Source organism: Watersipora subatra, chromosome 4 (genome assembly GCF_963576615.1).
Source record: "Watersipora subatra chromosome 4, tzWatSuba1.1, whole genome shotgun sequence".
NCBI lineage: Eukaryota > Metazoa > Bryozoa > Gymnolaemata > Cheilostomatida > Watersiporidae > Watersipora > Watersipora subatra.
In genome coordinates, this window is record NC_088711.1 from 5,848,815 (window position 1) to 5,869,950 (window position 21,136).

Below are 21,136 nucleotides of genomic sequence, written 5' to 3' on the forward strand. Positions count from 1 at the left end.
AGACCAGTTAGTAATCGCGATTAATTTTTTTAATCGTTGCGCAGTTCTAATTCTTTTACAAACATTTACCTAAAGAGAAAGAATGTAATGATATGTACTTAGTATCTTGTAATTCTGTTTGGTGCGACAAATGCTGATTTTTCTGGGCTTCCGGTTATGGGCTTCAAACTTGAATAATAAAACCAAAATGCTATAGAATCCGACACATCTACAGATATCTTCTAAATTTTGATTAACACGAATACACCTAAATAATACCTGAAAAATATTTGACTGTTATGTTACATGTACATGTATATTCAAGTACTGCCAGAAAAACATTGTTAAAGGCTCAATACAATATGTAAAGAAATACAACAATAAAATTCACTGAAGTGCATCTGATAGAAGATAGCCAAAGTTGATAAAATATTTATATCAAAACTATGCAGTAATGGGAAATGACAAATAGACTGACTCTCTCGTATAAAACAATACATTTCCTATGCAAACAATGAAATGACATGCACAGCTATGTGGTCTTGTGTTTGCATAAGTTGTGTTGAGGTTGCTCAAGCATTCATGCCAAAACTCGGAACTGTTATCACAAGAGCTATGCTTATAAAAGTTGGTGTTTTGGGACCAATATTACAATAACTCCAGAAAAGCGGTAAGATGCATAAAAGCAACGAGACACACTGATTCACAAATTAGGAATAATTGTTGACTTGCTACTGACACGCAGCAGTGTCACATGAAAAGATTGAAAATTGAGCTTCTCCGCATTTGAACCACGCTCAATAGTGCTCCAGCTTTGCTAACAAAAGATGGAGTTCAACTACGTAAAGATAGCATTCTGGTAACTTAATGGTTATGAGACAGGAAAGACTGCAAGCTTGCAAACTGCAAAGATTCAATTGCATACAAGAAAATAGACCATATGAAAGGTATGCGTACCTATTAATACCGTTGAAACCGCTGGAGGTAAGACAAGTCTCAATTTGTTATGGCGATAGCCAACAGAAGGATTGATAAAGCTACGAAATAGGTCTACTAATGCATACAGAATTTACTAGTTTGCTAGCTGACACCGCAGGCACAAAATATCTAACAGCGTGTTTGGCAAACATTGCAGCACTTTAACAAATGACCTCTCAGCAGTTTAATCAGGATTTATAAGTGAAATAGCATTTCTAGTGACGGGAAGATCGTGATCTAGATGAAGCTGGCTTTCGTTTCTTTTTTCGTTCAACTGTCTGCTGTTGAGATATTCTCAGCTCGACGTCATACGGAAGAAAGCAAAAAGCCTACAAAAGCAATACACAATAGATACATGTAATAATACAGTAACACTAAATTTAAGAGAAAAATTAGTTAGCTTTTCAATATTGCATTCATCAGTATTAAAACCAGATTTTTGTATGCCATTGTGATACAGTTATAGTTAACTTAGTTTATAGATTCTCCAGTTGTATCAAAACTATTGAGGGCATATCTCGCGACCATCATTCAATAGCAAATACCAGCCAGAATACTATCTAACCTACATGTATTTACGTATAAAATTGGTGAACTAGTGAATGCAGTCAACATTGATATTGAACCTCATGTATTTAAGATGAGCTGCGAATATTATATTTATTTTTACTATAAAGTGGGCTCAGATTTTCTATGCAAAGATGGTAGACATATAGGGCATGAAAAATGGTGTTTGAATTCCAGTCAAATAATTCTCATAATTTTTAAAAAATTAGGCAGTTTTATGGTTGGGGTACATAATGGTACCTAAGAACTGAGCCGTAGAAACCTCCATAACCGAGAGTATCCATATGCCTTTATAATGTATTATTAAATCGTTAATAATCAATGCGTGAACTTTAAGATAACCAATTATCTGGCATATAGCAGAAGTGTTTGGTGGTTGTTAAAGATACTGTTATTAAATTTGTTGAGTCTGCGAAAGGGTAATTAACTGTGTTGATTGCTTATCGTTGAAAATGGCATGCAGAAGATAACTCCCGGTTTATAGGTAAGTATTGAGCCCGATAATTGCTTATCGCATATCTCTCACCAGCCGAAGTATTGAGGCAGTTAGATATATAGAGAGTAATTTAATGACTAATCACTATCTATCAATAATTAATCATTCTGTAGTTGCTACACGCTGTGAATGTTCGTAACTCATTAAATGAATTAAATGGTTAAATAGTCCAAACATTGCATTAGATAACTTTTACTCAGATTGTCTAATTTTGTGTGTCGCAAATAGTGCAAAAAACAACATATAAGAACCTCTACATACAAACTTAATGCATTCCTGGAGCCGCTTCATATTAAACATCACTAAATCCCCAAATCTATGATAACTCGTACATAAATACTGTGGATAGTTATATGTAGCAATCAAACAAATGCAGTAGTATATAGCAGATACGTAAATACATAAATAACAAAAACGTAATCAACAAAAAAACTTTTTTACCTAAGAGACAAGTGAATAGGTTAGGGAATGCAGGAGCAAAATGATGAGGAGTTAGAGATGGTGACTAACTTAAACTGGATGAACTTTAAACGAACTTATCTTTACCTTATTTCTATGTTATTATTTTACATGTTATAATTTTTACATTTTCATCGTCAGCCTGTCCACTTCTAATTGACATTGTACATAGGAAAAGCCCTGTTATTACACTGCCCTTCCACTGGCAATTTAAAGTAACTAGTAACATGAAGGAACTAAGAGTAGCAGCAAGCATCAGTAAAACTTAAGGTAATAGATGTTACCAGCATGAGTGCTAGGCATAGTTACGATTGTCACAGTGCACTTACCATGTCAGTAGGAAGTAAAGTGAAATCAGCTGAAGGGTTGGTGATGACGTAACGTTTGCACGATGCAGCTGTCGTATTATCTTTGGTGTCTCGAAACCGATGCAGTCCGATGCATAAGATACCAAAGTATTTGAGGGCATAAACGAATAGATCCATGTATCTTCCACCATCCTAAGTAGATTATGGTAATGGAGGATATATACCTGCTACACCTACATGTATCTCCCACCATCCTAAGTAGATTATGGTAATGGAGGATATATACCTGCTACACCTACATGTATCTCCCACCATCCTAAGTAGATTATGGTAATGGAGGATATATACCTGCTACACCTACATGTATCTCCCACCATCCTAAGTAGATTATGGTAATGGAGGATATATACCTGCTACACCTACATGTATCTCCCACCATCCTAAGTAGACTATGGTAATGGAGGATATATACCTGCTACACCTATCTATACCATCAATTAAACATGAACTTGCACAAAATTCTAGTAGATTCTATTACAAAATGTCGGTATTTTTTATCATTTGTGATTGTTTGTGACATTTGAGGTAATCTGACTGCCAGGATGTTTCAAGAGTAAAATCGACAAAACTTGATCGCCGTTGAAACGCTCAAATCAAGGAAAAGTGCGATTATGACATCTATAGTTGCAAATAAACTGACAGAACAGAAATGCATTACGCTGCAACTTGACGCAATAGACGATATAAACTATAACAACAATAGCAACTAGTGATGTCATTCCGCGCATAATTTTTTTCTGAGCATTTTAATCATGATCAAGTTTTGTCGATTTTAATCTTCAAACATCCCGGCAGTCAGATCACCTTAAACAATAAAAACGATCGCAAATGATAGAAAAATAGCGATACTTTCTGATAAAATCTACTAAAATTTTAAGTCAGTTCATCTTTAATACTATTAATACTACTAATACTATTAATACTACTAATACTATTAATTCTGTACCGAGCTATACTGCTGATAGTCCAAACTGATAGTCCTCTCCTTTTCAACAACAACCACGCTTTTGTTACAGTCTAACAAACATCTCTGTTGAACACTATTATATTGCACAAAGGTTTATTAAACTCTACACTGGGATATTCCAAATGTTCAAGCAATGTTAAAGTAACATAACGATGCACAAAGAAGGAGCTGTTACAAATACGTTTTACCCTTAAAATACAATTTTAATTTGATGAAAATGATGCAGAACAATGCTAAAAAATGTGAATTTGCCGCGAAGTATTTTCAACAATCACATACGCACAACGAGAGTGTAATACAATCGGAGCATTTGTGTAAATATATTACCTGTCCATTATTATGAGTAAACTATACGTACCCCAAATTGAGCAAATGGCCCGTCATACACAGATATCTGACCAACTTTGCATCGGTCCCTGACATGTTCTAACTCAGAAGAGGGTTGCTGACATCCGGGAATGCCGGCCCCCTCAGCTAAGATCTGTTCCAGCTCAGGAGTCGCACCTCCCGTTATTAGCGTCCGTATGAGTGTCAGGGCATTCTCATTAAAGTAACTCTGAAATATATTTTATTACTTTTTATATTAACTCATACAGTATAACTGATTTTTCATGTTATTCACACAAACCACACCTGCTGCCAGTTGGTACATCCTGTTTGATTAATACTTCAGTTGCAACAAGCGATTAAACTTTCCACAAAGACCTTGACAATAAAAAGTAATTTAATATTTCGTAATCTATTTTTAAGCGTAATAAAATGTATGGAGTATGAATCATACACTTCTATTGTTCTATTGCCAATATTCAGCTATAATCTGCATGTTTCGTTCATATCTTGGTACAAAGTCTAGATTACAAACACATCTTGTGACTAGATTACTTTGATAACAGAGCTAATGGATGATATACGAATAACGACAGAATCCAATCATATATAGTAGATTATCAGGTACATCCGGAAGGAAATCAACCCACATGTAAGTCTAGCCAAAGTTAATAGCTTGCTCAACAAGAGGTCAGAATTTGAGAACAGATAGGTCATGTCGATAGACTGCATGAGATTATATAGGACAATCAGGACTTTCCAGAAGTAGAGCGAGATTTGAGCTAAAGTTGCCAGGAACTACCCTGGCACTTTCATTTGTATCTAAATGCTTGGTAAGACAGCTGTAAAGTATGTGGCAATCAAAGTTGGAAAAAAATGTGTAGCGATATAAATGTAAGCAGCCTTATGCGAAAAAAAGTCAATTTAATGCGGCTTGGATGTTAAGCATTAAATCTAATCATACAAAAACAATTTCCAAAACAATATTAGACTATCTCTCATTAATTTTGACATTCATGTATTGTCATAACACATTGTCTAGCATCCAACACTAAAAGGTAGAGTACACAGTTTTCTAATGAAGTTGAAAAATCTATGTAAAGAAAGCGACTTGGTTACTGAAAGCCTGATTATTTATTGTCTGTGTATAATAACTACTAGCTAGACCATTTTCCAAACAGATTTCACTCAATGGTCATTTGTTGACTAGCATTAAGCATCTGCTATGCCAGAGAAATAGAATTTTATATGGTTATCTAAACCATGAAGCTTGTTATTTTATGTCACACCAATGATATACAGCCCTTCAAGGATAGCCGACGGCTCTCATATGGGTGGGGTTTAATGATGGAGCTCTGTTGGGATGAACCCGAACACGGCACCCGAACAAACAAATATGCTGAATAAAGCCCCTTATAAATTTACAAATATTATTAACTATAGTGGTTATTTTAATTATCTGTTAAATTCATTTTGTTGTCAAATAAATATAGTATCCCAATATTGTCACCATTATGATCGGTCAGTTGCCATGCGCAAGCATTCGTGATATTAATAGTCACAATCGTAAAATAGCCCAAATTCGGTTTTGTATTTAGATTTTGAGTATGAAAACTATACTGCACAGCTTTGCCTGCTGTCCCATCTTATTGGCCAGGTAAAACAATGTGACAACGATGAAAGACTGTTATTTTATATTAGGGGTAGCAAAATATTAATCAAAAACTAAGAAAAAAAGGCCGTTGTTCGGGTAATTTCGGGTAAATTATATTCAACTTTAAGCATATACTACGACCTTTAGCAATTTTAAAATTACTAAAAGTAGGTAATTTGAAATGTTTTATTTTGCATGGATCCATTATTTTGGTTAGGTAATCACCCCTACATCGTAGAAATTCAAGGTTTGCTATAGTGAACCGCTAGGTCTACTGACTGAATGAGCTAATGAAACGATAACAGCGAGTCATGTTTTCCAAAACCAAACAAGGCAACGCGACCGCCCCGCGAGAGTTGTTTGCTCCGAAACCCAGGCTAGCACAATCCTAACAGAGCTCCATCATTAAACCCCGCCCATATGATAGCCGTCGGCTATCCTTGGGTGGCTGTATATCATTGGTTACACAAACCTTAAATCATGGTGAAGAATACCGCAAAAGAGCTCTATTATTACTGCTTATTATAAGATGTTTGCTGTATATGCATAGAAACCTGTATATAATTGCAGAGTTCTCCCAAAATTACCCCCAAATAATAGTTGGAATAACAATATGGCATGGTGCTCATTTTATAATAGAACAGACTTGAACTCTCTATCAATTGCACACTATGTCCTTAGTAAATGCTAGCAGTGGTGATCTCTTACAAAAGTAAACCTGTTATGCAAGAAGTTGTGCAAAAATACAATTTATACCAAAAGTAATAAATCAACAATTAAAATAACCTAAATGAATGTTAGCAAATATTTCTGCAGTGAAGTAGATTGTGCTAGTCAAAGTTAAACAAAGTTTCAAGTTTAAACATTATCTGAGAGAGCCATTTGTGAAAAGCGTTCAAGTTGGAATTTTACTGTGGACAAAAGGTAGAACAATCACGAGTGCAAGCGTTCTTGTTATCAGCCAGACATAATCTAAGCATGATACAAGTTCTGTACAAACAGAGTAAGCAAATCTTATATGCTTTGCTTATCAGTCAGATTCTCTAATGAAAGGCTTTATCTACTCATGGGAGCCCAACTGTAATGTCAACAGGTGAGCAGATATGCGTTAACCATAAAGAGATAGAATGCATGAATAGAGTAGAGCCTGATAACATTCAATAAGCAATTCTCCTCTAAAAGTTAGTGTGTGCATATAGCTATCATTCAACTATCACAGGGAAATCATGCTGCAAAAGGAATATTTTCTTCATTCTTTTCACTTTTAATTAATACCTATATTCAAATAGGATAACTGAAGAGCTCAGTGCTAAAAGTACACAAGTCACATTCTTGAAAGCATCAAGTTTTAAAACTCCAAGACTATTTTTGACATGGTCAAGTTAGCATCTACACTACTTGTTTAAAGCATCTCTGAAGTACATTAAGTACTCACAACACAAAAAGTTGGTGTGTAAAATACCAATTTAGTCAGGAATGCAACTTCAAAACTCTTAGCACTGAGCTCTGCAATTAGATGAGATTAGCAAAGCGGGAGTCAAATTTCAGATGCAATCAAATCTACTGAACAGAAGTAAGTTATAATTGGATAAGTGCAAAATGCAAGTGTGTTTATTGAGAAGAGATTGACATATACATCGTATGTATCTAGATAATAAGATGCATAATCTCCGAACACCAATTGTGAAACAAACTTATAAAGAAGTGCTCTAGCTATAGTTTAAGGGTTGTTCTCTCATACTCATCTAGCGATTTTATGATTTACATCTTACTTAGGTCAAAGGTCGTTAGGCTAATTTATTTCCTTCCGATACCTCTTCCATAACCGAGAATTTTCATATCGTTTCCCGTCAGTTGTCCTAGCATGCCTTTACCAACATGTGCTGCATTTTTTATTTTAAAGTTTTCGGAGGTCACAAGGGTATACAAGAATAATTTTTTAAATTGCCGAAGACACCGCTCAGATATTGTGTCGTTAATAGGAATAAAAATCATTCGTCGATGCTGGCTTTTATTGTACTAACAAAAAAGAAAACTCGTTTTTACTTATAGGAGATAGTATGGGAGTTTTGCTAGAGTGATCATGGGTCAGTCCTGTATGAATTTTTTATGCAGTAGATTTGGCGTGGCTATGCTTATTTTGGCAATCACAAGATTGCAGACAGCCCAAGGGTTAACCAATAAGATTGGTCTTCCTGAGGAATGCTGTTCAGTGCATTACGTAAAACTGGAAGTAATGGCCATTTATGTCCATAAATGTCACCCAGAAAGTAGTTTATTATTGCCCAGATATTCAACATACCGTACTCATAAGAGAATCTAGCACACTGACAGCGAAGGCAGTGCCGCAAGCAAATGGTTGAGTCATATACAGCTCAGTGTCAGGATCATCGTCATCGTCTTGATCCAGAAATTGCACATTTGAATCATTGGCTGCAAGATTAGCATTGCATGCTGTACATTGCATGTATATTCAGTCAAGTGAGACTTGATGACAGCCAATGATCATAAAGCACAGCTGGTTTTTGTGTAAGTTTTACAAAGGCCAGGTAAAAGGTATGCTGACATAAAATGCCTGAAGCTTATTTTCATGGTTTCCTTATCAAGCAGAACAAGTAGCCAAAACAGTAGTTGGATGGTCATAGATTTGAGAACGCAACTCCAAACGGTGCTTACCAGGTCGGAACACTTTACACTACACCGATCAATACAATTTACAATTTAATACTTCATGCATAGGCCAACAGAAGTTTTTTTCAATTTAACTTACTTCTCATTACGCAGAAAAGTAGATTAACATAAAATTCACACTAAACCACTTCAGCAAATGAATATTTTAAATAATCCACTAAATGCTTTCTCATTAATGGAAAAGTCCAACTTTAGTCACCGTGGAACAATTGACACCGCCAAGAAAACTTTTGTCTTTTTGTTACCATGCTCCTACATTTATTTCTTTCTCCTACACAATTATAGCAACAGCGTTGCAAGACATCAATGGGTATCTTACAAAATCTGATGTGTGCTTTCAAAGCGTATGGAACCAATAAATCATGCTAATCCAAAGAAAGCAGTCTCACAAACTTGCAAAAGAAAGCAATGCTGGTTGGCCCGCCTTTTGCTATGACTTCAAACAAAGAATAAACAACAGAACCTTCTAGAAAAGTTAAAAGCGAACTTACATAAGGAGGCAATAGAATGCATACGCAAACTACTTCCATGCAGCTATTTATACGCACTTTATGATTGTCAGAATGGTGCGACATTTGAGCACATATATAGATAATTTGAAAGTGTGAAAAAGGTTTTCAAAAAGATTGAGAGCAAAAGATTTAAAATATGCCAATGAGTGGCCCTATCATACTGGTATAGGAGAAGGATCACCTAATTCGGTTATCATTGGAATGTTTGCTCCATGGACAGCCTCCCCTCGTTGGTTGACTTTTGAGTTCAGCTTAGTAGGAGAGCTTATTGGTGAGAACCCAGGAGGCATGAAACCTACAAGTTGAAAAAAAATTATTGTTTCATCTTAAATTAGGCATATTCTAAAGATAGGTGAGCATAACTTATCAACAGCATATAGTTGAACATAATCCATCACTGCAACGCAAAGGGAGAGAGGACAACTCAAGGGTAGTTACCTATGCCAGAGTATTTCATGCTAAAAAACCTGGCATAGAACAGCAGCACTCAATAAATATAAACTGCATCTTCGAACGCTATTTAAGTTTTTTGTCTTTTATATTTGTACCTGATACTATTCCTACATCTTGCTCTCTTTTTATGTTAGCATAAGTAACAACAGAGAGCTAACTATATATTATTATAGAGTCTCACAACTAAGATGTATTAACAAAGCATATAAATTATTCACAATTAAATCCCACAAAGCACAAGTTATTGCTTCCTGTTTCTGTGTAGTACCTGTTTATTCACAACCATACATAACAACATTACTGAACAACAACCAATTGTAAAATGATTGAAACCAGCTCAACTTATTCCATGTCAGACACAAAATACTTAGAAATTAGAAATTTATTTCATGTAATAATAACGACAAAGAGAGAATGTAATAACAGAAATCAGGATACAACACTTTTAGGTCGACATTCAGTTTAGGTTCTTTCAAATTCAAATGCTGTGCCTATACGGATGCATTTGTTCTATGTACTCCAAAATAGCGAGCTTGCTCTAAAAGTCATATATGCTAAGCTGACACCTTCACACAAAGATTTCGCCGTATACAAGGGCAGAGTTGAGTAGTTTGTTAATTGTGTTAGCAGGTCTTATGGTTTATACATGCATTTTCCTTTCCTTATCAGGCCAACAGAGAACAATTTTATTAGAACTCTCTAGAAGTGAGAAGCATGAAGGTTAGCTTATGGAAGTGAGGCATATGACAAGATAGCCAAGAAGAAAATTAAAGTAAGTGTACATATTCAAAATGAAACCTACCAAACAATCAAGCAGTGGCATATAAACATGACATAATATGTTATTTACCCTGAGTTAGAAATGGTGACTGAGGAGTCAACAACTCTGGAATAGCTAAAACAAGTCATTAGAAAGGCTCAGCTGTCTTCCATCTAGGAATTATGCTATGCATTTTTGTCTGGCTGCGTGTAACTTATACTCGGCAGATCTTTACGACAAATTTATAACTCATGAAATTGGATGTCTGTGTTTGGTTGGAGGAAGTCGGAATAAAAAGTTCCCAACACATATTATAATGTCTCAGAAATAAATATACAGGATACAAAATATCACTGAGCAAACAGGTTCATAGTAAATTTGTTGGATTCCCCTACGGTTCATAAAGAAACTGAGGAAGCTGGGCAGCCAATGTTTTACAAAAGAAATTATTCTTTCTTGTTACAAAAGACAACATAACAAGATAACATAACTCCAAAACCAAAAATACTTTAAACTCTCTTATTCATATTAAACATATCAAAGCAACATTTTTATAGCACTTTATCAATGACAATGTTCAAAGAATATCATTACTTATGCTAGAGAAGAAATATTTTCATAACAACAAGAGCACAGAACACTAAGTGTAAAATTTAGAAAATTTAGTTAGTTAAATGAAAAAACAAACTTGCTAAGCAATCAATGAATTGTAGACAGTAAACTGTGGTAAGCCATTAGCATCACATAACATTATGTAACATTATTTAATTATTTGTATTAGTTTAGAGCTAAAAATAAATACATAAGAAAACCTTATGTACATGAATGAGCTCTAAAATCTAGCATACTTTTCTATTTTTAGTATACAGTGGAACCTCGGTTCTTGAACATAAACTGTTCAAGAAGGTTGCACGAAAACCGAGTTGTTCGAGATCCAAAACAATTATTCCCATTAGAATTAATGTATGTAAATTTTAATCCGTTTCAAGTCGAGAAAACAACTTCGGTAAAGCTCTTTTTTAATATTTCCACCATAAACTGTACTGCATACTACATACTATATATAAAAACGGGTAGATATAGTTTGTGTTTAATTTTAATAAAATATTTGCCATCTATGATGATGAAAAGAGATAACAAAAAGTAAACATTTTGTACGTTTTGCTCTTAAAACATCGAAAACATTTTAATTTAAAATACAATACCAAAAATTGTAGAAATTGATAATGAAACAGCAAAAAATGCCACAGATCAATTACATCAAAAATCGTGTGAAAGAGAAAATATAAACAGCAATGACACATTTATATCACATCTTTGAAGGAGAATCCTCCTCTAAAACAATTTAGGGTAACGCGACTGGAGGAGTTGTCTCTCTAGCAAATATCTTTGGTAGAGGGGTGTCGTCCCAGATGGTTCCTTCCATTTTGTAAAGAATTTATGAAGCGTAACTTGCTTCTCCCTTTGTTAACGAATTTTTCCATGCTGTATCCGGAGCTGTTCCGAACGTATAATTCCGATGCGCATGCTCTGGTCTGGTCGAAAACCAAATTTATGTTCAAGATCCAAGACAAACCAATCTCAAATTTTTTGGTCGAAAACCGAATTGGTCGAGAGCCGAAGCGTTCAAGAACCGAGGTTCCACTGTATCTCATGGTAAATTATCTCAGACTTGAACAAAAGGAAAATTAGTACTTTTCAAGTGTTCTTTTTTACATTAACTCTTTAACTCTTTCGCTATCCAATTATTTTTTTTCCTTGGACATAATTAAATGTTCAGTAAAATCTAATACTTGGCCATTTCACATATAAGTTATGCTAATTCTTGAACCATGAAGCCTATAAAGAGGTTTTAATACCAAATTAATCAGCATAAAGTTTTACATCAGGTAATGCCATAAAGAATTCTAGCAATGTGGTGTAAAATATGCTTAGATACTGTTGCAGCCACTTCCCCAACTACCGTGACTAATAACTTGTAAATGTTCCGAGTCGGAAGATATATTGCTTATTACTATAGCTTACAGCATTATTACTATTATAAAAAATTGAATAGTCCCTGTCACTAGTGCTATTACTCAATAGGTAATCACCAGAAGGCCATTAACATACAATTTTTGAAGCCTCGGTAGTTGTAACGGGTCTGACACCAATGGCAATTACGAAGAAAAAATTGCGACCAAACTCAGCTCAGCGCGGGCTGTAAACTTGTTTTCTTTTGGCTTGATGATTGTTTCATTTCGTAACAGCACAGACACAATAAGCTAATTAAGCAACTAGCATTGACCAGAAATATTTTGTACAAAGCCATATGTATGAACTTCTTCATACGAAGAAATTTTTGTACAAAGCCCACTCAAGCGGTATGATGTGGCTCTTAGCTATACGCAAACGCTGCATTGAGCAGCACCACGCGGCCGTGGTACGCAAGGAGTTAAACTGCATGTACTACAAGCAAATGAGCACATAAAAATAAGACCAACTACTTGACTAAAAACAAACCAGTATTCTTGCATTTGGCAAAAAAATTACACGATAGCAACTGACTAACGGCGTTTGCCAGAAATATTTTTGTCATTACAAAGAACCATAGAGTTGTGTCTATAAATTAGACCTTGTACTAATTCATAAGGCATACTAGATAGAATACTAGTAGGTACTACTAAAGCGAATAGTTAACTAAGGCTATTTTAACAACTACATATCTCCTTTGTGATGTGAGACCGTTTAGTCGAATGAAAGTACTTCAAAGAACTAGTAACTAGCTTGCAACTCACCTGGCAACCTTTTATTTTTTATCATTAGACCGAGCGTATCGTCAAATGTCATCGACTTGATGTTGAGCGAGCACAAGATGGCAGACTTATCGACGAGTGATGGATCATCCGTCTCATTCACTCCTTTCCTCGCTGACAATATCACACACATGTCACATGTGCTTATATTAACTGCTCTCAAATTGGATCGGTTTAGAGGAGAGCCCTGACAAAACATCACATAAATGATAGACTTAGAAAGTGTGGACATAAAAAGTATAACAAGAGGAATTGCGGTATCATTATTGTGGAAGTGGAATTACAAATAAGAAAACTGAATGGCTGCGCGAATGCTGGCCCAAAGTTAAAAATGCATGCATTGGCTTGTATAGCTTAAGATGGTTAAAATCTGCTGATGGAAAATGTAATTATGAACAATTAGCAGGAAGATATTTTATTTTTAATTATTGTGATTGAAAAAAGGTGTAAAGAAAACCGATACTTGAAGCTAAAGTCTAGCTTGTAAGAAAAGAGGTTCTTGCACTTTCTATAGAATACCCAGTGATACCTGACTGCACATATGTCCCAGGCAGCAATACCTGCTCAGTCCTTGGAATGAGATTTTAAATCATCTGATTTTCATAACTATAATATTTGACACAAAATTCTAATAAAATCTGAGTTTGAATGGCTAATGCAAGCATCTGTGCACATTCTCATTTCATCGCAACAATTAACATCTCAGTAAAATCCAATACCAATAACGACATAGATTTTAATAACCTATCAAGCATTGAATTAAGTTTATAAAAGGGCGATAATCCTGGTACTCCATTAGCACTTGTTAAAACTACAAAGGCAGTTTCGATCATACATCATAGACAAGGCTATGGTATTCCATACAGGTGTTTTTTGCAAAGTTCACCACAAGTTATCATGCTTGTTTTGAGCTATTTTATTTGCGATGTGTTTATAGCCATTGCAGCTGTAAAACTTCAGGTATACTTTTCTAAAACATCAAAAGCATTCTTTGTTCAGAGCTTGTATATGAGCCATTAGTTTGGACAACTCATGGTGCCACAGTCCAAAACATTCTTGTCATAGTTATGACAATGATGATGATGGTACATATTCATCGCTGATATAACGACCAAACATAGCCAATTACAAAAAATATTTTTACAAACTAGCCTGGCTCATTTTTTTTTTCTATATAATATAATTTTTCAACATACTTGTAAGTTATTCAGATGAGTAAATTATCATCGAGCATACAGCCCGCATTCATAGATGGTCATAGTTAACAGCATAGATGCTGGGAATAGCATTAGCATTCACATTATTTAATAAATATATCATCATAAAAGATCTAGGTTTGACAAAAGCATAAAAGATCTAGGTTTGACAAAAGCATAAAAGATCTAGGTTTGACCAAGGGTGAAGGAAAGAAACGGTAAGCTTACCGGCATTACATGAATCTTGGGGAAGTTCTTAATGCTTGTCCATTCCCGACTGAGATACTCCATGTTGCCGAGAAGTATGACGTGCTTGAGTTCACTATAGTGGTAGTTACTTGCTCTCAAAGGCATTATGAAGCTGCCAAGGCCAATGAGTGGTGAATCCTCTTTAGAGAATATGCAGACGACTATGTGGTGTGACAAACTGGACGGCGGGGTTTGCATATTAGTCTATAAATGGATAACAAACTGCCATATAATATAATCATATATAACCATCACAATTCCTTATAAAACTGAATAGATGATTAAATTTATAAATCATTTAAAGAATATTTCAATTACGGCAAGTCGAGTGCTCCGGTTTTAACCTTGAACGCAAGATTAATGCATCGATCATTTTATAAGTATGGTCCAACCTCGATTTTCGAAAAGCTCTGATCTCGAACAATTTTAGGTTTGAACAAAAAGATTTCAGACTTTTTAACAGCTACCTTTCAGTTAGAACAACAAATTTCAGATGTACTTGCTTCAAGAGCTGAACAAAAATTTGAAACTCGAACCCTACCACCCGAATACAAGCTGAGAAAACCTACCAATACCCTGTCGTTATATTTAGTATTCCACCAATGTATACAGAAATGTCAGTGGTGGTTTACAAAATCCTGATTGTATTAGTACATTATTCTATTTTTACCCTTCGTAAGAATAAATCCCACAAGCTATATCTACATGTATATATATTTTTTTCAAAGTTTATCCATTCGTTTGGGTACCTGTCCGTCTGTCCGGCTACAGCTATTAAAATCTTGGATATTAAAATTTCACATGTCCCTGGACTCGAACTCACGAAGATAGCAACCACAGGTTTGCAATCCAGTTCTCTAACCATGAGCCTGCAAAAACTCTTACGATTCATAGCTTTTACTATATCCTCTATACACTATTTTCTCCATTGTACGCGCTAAATGACGTTGTAATTGAAATTCTATCAACTCTATGAAACATGGTTGAATTTCATAAAATTATCAATTTAAACTCAATAAACTCTATTAATGATGCTTTTTCAGCTTTTTGTGAACTTTTATTTCCGGTTTTTCGTAAGATTTATTTGAAAAATCAAGGTCAATACATATCACGCGGACAATAGTATTATCTCGAGTAGGAATAGCTTCTACATTCTTTCTCCGTTCGGTCAGACAAAGACAGCCCGATATATCATTTTTACAGTTATACCAGTACCAAGAGGTACCAGTATCGTCATAGTCAAAGTTTGGATGGATATCTTCTGCTAGAACAGTAACTTTTTTTATATACACACTTATACACACATATACACACACACACACGCAGGCATGCACGCACACACACACTTCTATGCAATGAATTGTTATTATTAATTCAAACTATTCAGGATTTTTATTTTGTTTTCTCAGTTCGTATTAATTGTATCATTACAAAATCATATTTTATTGTAACCGTAGCAAAACAGACTTAATTTAGCTATTACTTGCTAATTATTTCACATTTACATTTAAACACTTTTATAATTGTTTTATTTTGTTTCTTATTTTATTTGACCTGCACAAAACATTTTCCTCGTGATATGAAGTTTGAAAGCTAGAATGGTAACTGCCGTTATATGTTAAATAAAAACAAGTTTTCTGTACAAAGAATTTTATTACCGCGGGAATTCAACTAATTTATACTATTTTATTTTCCACAAAATGATATGGCAATACATTTCTCTATTAATAAAATATTTATGAGAAGTTCAATGTATTTTGTTACCTTCTCTCTTAATACGCTGTTTATGGTATAAATCTATGTCAAAATTCTTAAAAGGCTGCTAACTAGTTTTGGAACAAATTAAAATAATTTACGTTATTGGTAATGATAAATGTTTAAATAAATATTAAAAGAAACCTGATTCAAGTCAAGCTCAATGCTGAAGCAAAATTATGACACACGAGGAATTCAACTCATGAACAACTCAAAAACTGTGATTTTCATCTGAAAATGCAGACAGAATGACTGGCTCACAATATATATGATAGACATTTTAGCTAGTTAATATTGCAATTGTATTCACCAAATTCAACCTACATGTAGTTCCCAATAAAGTACCAGATGGCCAAATGTTGTAACAATGCACAATTGGCAATACTGTCAATTAGTCTTAAACCGACATAGTCTAGCAACCCAAAATGCTAGAATACTCAAGTTCTAAACATTCTATAAGTCCTATAAGTTGTTAAAAATAAAAATACTACTTACAACTAGGCAGTCAGTGACATCTTGCTCTGGACACCAGTGAAACATACCGGTCGGATCGAACCGCTGCTCAGGTGTTGCAGGTTTATCCTCACTTTTTTTGTCTGTCTTATTTCTGTAACAAGAAATTTGTCTATTACAGCTAACAACTCAGCAAAGGAAGATTTTATAACCATAAAGAGTATTCTGAAATATTCTGGTATTCACTATTTTTATTTAGATTTTAGAATGTGATTTGATGAGATCTCATGGTGCTTAATACAAAAATAAATAGTAATACCCTGCGCAGTTCTTGTTAAGTTCGCAGGAACACTGATAGGTTAAAATTGACGGCATAAGATATCCGGTTGTGCATTTATTTTTTGTAATGCTCGAAGATCAACAACTCCATATATTGCAAAAAATAGGATAGGCAAAAAGAGAAAGCATTTGGTGAATGAAATATTATAGTTCTAACTCTTTAGTATTGGATAACAAGTATCGTATATTTTAGTAAACACTAATAATAATTATGATACTGAGATACATAGCTAAACCAACATGTAAAATAAATATATATATTAGCAATTGTTGCGACTGTGACCCAAAAAGCTTATGGCAACTACATGTACCGTATAAAAAGTGACAAAAAAGATGAGCACTGAAAGCTATATACATTTAGATGCAGCCAACTACACACGTTAGCTACCACTCAAGTAAAACCATTTATAAAACACTTTTTAATAGCGATACCTTCACAAAGGCGTGCCGTGCCATTGATTCACCAGTGTTCTTGCAAGTGTATTTAGACAAATGGTTATGTGACAGTGTTAGATTAGTATGTATTAAAATTACTGCATTAAATTTCAAACATTGTGCGGAATTCGGCAAAGATAAAGAAGACTTCAGCAATTAAATTAAATAATTTATAGAAAAAAGTACAGTTTTACACAATTGCAATGAAGGCTATTACTATTACTATTATTGTGTTGGTACTCTGCTGGCATATTCAAATGTAGCAGTTGTTGGTAGCTCTAGTTGAATAGAGCTCAATGCATCCTTGTTTGAGTATGAATATGCTTGTAACAACAAACGCGACTTGTGCAGCAGCATAACTGAATTGCATAAGTTGATAAGCTGTGGCAAATCAGATAGACCTTGCTAGGGTAAGCCCATTGGAACGCTCGATGCTTCTTTTTTGCTCAGTGATTCTTGCCAAGCCGGTTACATTAGTACAGCATGCAAAAAGGTTAAATTGACACACTTACGAGGAGGCAAGGCAGCAGACAAGTTGGACACGTGCACAGTTGGCAGACATGCAGGTAAGACAGTGCTAGTACATACTTGCGCCTTAGGTCTAACTCGGGTGATGGAGGCATGTAAGTCCGTATTGCATGACCTAGGTAGTTACTGGATGAAACACACATGTAAGAATGTAAGCAGGTGTTAACAACAGTGCATCAAATTATAAAATAGAAAAGTGATGACAAAAGAAAGAACAGAAATAGAGAAAATATTGCATTAGAAGGCAACAACTACCTCCGATCAGTGTCACCAAAGGTACAAAAGTGTTTCTGTTTAGATCTTTGGTGCAGACTTTTGACAAATCTTCACTGAGCACATATAGTGAAACTGTGTGTTGTTCCATCATTAATAACCAGCCAATATAGTTATGTAAATGCACCTTATGCAACCCTAGTTGCTTGCAGTGCAAATGATATGCAGTAAATATCTCATTTTTAGCAATGTGACCAACCAGAAACAATTGTAGAAAAGTATTTTATTCACAAATGTAAAAGAAGATTCAAATCATTCGAACATTGCTATATTCTTATCGCTTAAGAAAAGCACGATCTACTTGAAGTATTTAATCGTGATAAAGTGGAAATAGAAATATCCTACTATCAGCAAAACGTGTACAAGAAATCACTTATGTTTTTCATTATTTCCTAAACATACAAATATTAATAGCCTATGATGTAACTCAACATTGCTACGATTATAAAAACAAAACGAAACAAAATAAAAACAAAAGAACAAAAGAATTTAGAAATGCTTATTCACTTTTAATTATCGCAAAAAAATTTGAACATCAAACTTTTCACTCAGTTCGCTGACAGCAGCTCAACTACCATAATTGACATAATATAGTTATTCCTTGATTTTCCTGAGGCAGCCCATTTCCACAGTAAAACATCGGTGCTTAAACCATCTTAAAAGGATTCTAAATTGTCAGGCATAAAATCATGGTATAAACAGCCAATAACACAAACAACTCTAAACATTAGTTATTATTATCATTATCATTAGTTATGATCACTATTATCATTATCATTAGTTATGATCATTATTATTATTATCATTAGTTATGTTCATTATTATCATTATCATTAGTTATGATCATTATTATTATTATCATTAGTTATGATCATTATTATCATTATCATTAATTATGATCATCATTATCATTATCATTAGTTATGTTCATTATTATCATTATCATTAGTTATGATCATTATTATTATTATCATTAGTTATGATCATTATTATCATTATCATTAGTTATGATCATTATTATCATTATCATTAATTATGATCATCATTATCATTATCATTAGTTATGTTCATTATTATCATTATCATTAGTTATGATCATTATTATTATTATCATTAGTTATGATCATTATTATCATTATCATTAGTTATGATCATTATTATCATTATCATTAATTATGATCATCATTATCATTATCATTAATTATGATCATCATTATCATTAGTTATGATCATTATTATCATTATCATTAATTATGATCATCATTATCATTAGTTATGATCATTATTATCATTATCATTAGTTATGATCATTATTATCATTATCATTAATTATGATCATCATTATCATTAGTTATGATCATTATTATCATTATCATTAATTATGATCATCATTATCATTATCATTAGTTATGTTCATTATTATCATTATCATTAGTTATGATCATTATTATTATTATCATTAGTTATGATCATTATTATCATTATCATTAGTTATGATCATTATTATCATTATCATTAATTATGATCATCATTATCATTATCATTAATTATGATCATCATTATCATTAGTTATGATCATTATTATCATTATCATTAATTATGATCATCATTATCATTATCATTAATTATGATCATCATTATCATTAGTTATGATCATTATTATCATTATCATTAGTTATGATCATTATTATCATTATCATTAGTTATGATCATTATTATCATTAGTTATGAACACTATTATCATTATCATTAGTTATGATCATTATTATCATTATCATTAGTTATGATCATTATTATCATTAGTTATGATCACTATTATCATTATCATTAGTTATGTTCATTATTATCATTATCATTAGTTATGATCATTATTATTATTATCATTAGTTATGATCATTATTATCATTATCATTAGTTATGATCATTATTATCATTATCATTAATTATGATCATCATTATCATTATCATTAATTATGATCATCATTATCATTAGTTATGATCATTATTATCATTATCATTAGTTATGATCATTATTATCATTAGTTATGATCACTATTATCATTATCATTAGTTATGATCATTATTATCATTATCATTAGTTATGATCATTATTATCATTATCATTAGTTATGATCATTATTATCATTATCATTAGTTATGATCATTATTATCATTATCATTAGTTATGATCATTATTATCATTATCATTAGTTATGATCATTATTATCATTATCATTAGTTATGATCATTATTATCATTATCATTAGTTATGATCACTATTATCATTATCATTAGTTATGATCATTATTATCATTATCATTAGTTATGATCATTATTATCATTATCATTAGTTATGATCATTATTATCATTATCATTAGTTATGATCACTATTATCATTATCATTAATTATGATCACTATTATCATTATCATTAGTTATGATCATTATTATCATTAGTTATGATCACTATTATCATTATCATTAGTTATGATCATTATTATCATTATCATTAGTTATGATCATTATTATCATTATCATTAGTTATGATCATTATTATCATTATCATTGGTTATGATCATTATTATCATTAGTTATGATCATTATTATCATTATCATTAGTTATGATCATTATTATCATTATCATTAGTTATGATCATTATCATTAGTTATGATCATTATTATCATTATCATTAGTTATGTTCATTATTATCATTATCATTAGTTATGATCATACTCTAACAGCGTTAATTAAAAGTCACATTACCCATTAAAATCTATAAACAAATAGATTCGTAAATGCAAATGTTTGCCATAAATTCTCAACCTAAATAGAAATGAACCAGGTAAACCTTTAGAAGAACTCTATGACTTTTACTAAGTACCTTGGCTCGTTTTCATTCTA

At 33.0% G+C, this 21,136-nt stretch overlaps 1 protein-coding gene across 4 annotated transcripts in view; it reads right to left on the minus strand.

Moving 5' to 3' along the window:
• Window positions 1–282: 282 nt before the first annotated feature.
• LOC137394700 (calcium-activated potassium channel slowpoke-like) overlaps window positions 283–21,136 on the minus strand; it is a 76,441-nt gene continuing 55,587 nt past the window's right edge. For all 4 annotated transcript variants that reach the window (XM_068081465.1, XM_068081467.1, XM_068081466.1 and 1 more), the window contains 9 exons: window positions 18,022–18,087; window positions 16,702–16,813; window positions 14,431–14,655; window positions 12,989–13,193; window positions 9,180–9,293; window positions 8,098–8,228; window positions 4,173–4,370; window positions 2,809–2,979; window positions 283–1,286 (listed from right to left, as the gene is read on the minus strand). In XM_068081465.1, coding sequence (XP_067937566.1) covers window positions 1,173–1,286; window positions 2,809–2,979; window positions 4,173–4,370; window positions 8,098–8,228; window positions 9,180–9,293; window positions 12,989–13,193; window positions 14,431–14,655; window positions 16,702–16,813; window positions 18,022–18,087 — 1,336 coding nt within the window. In that variant the 3' untranslated portion in view covers window positions 283–1,172. The remainder of the gene's footprint in view (window positions 1,287–2,808; window positions 2,980–4,172; window positions 4,371–8,097; window positions 8,229–9,179; window positions 9,294–12,988; window positions 13,194–14,430; window positions 14,656–16,701; window positions 16,814–18,021; window positions 18,088–21,136) is intronic.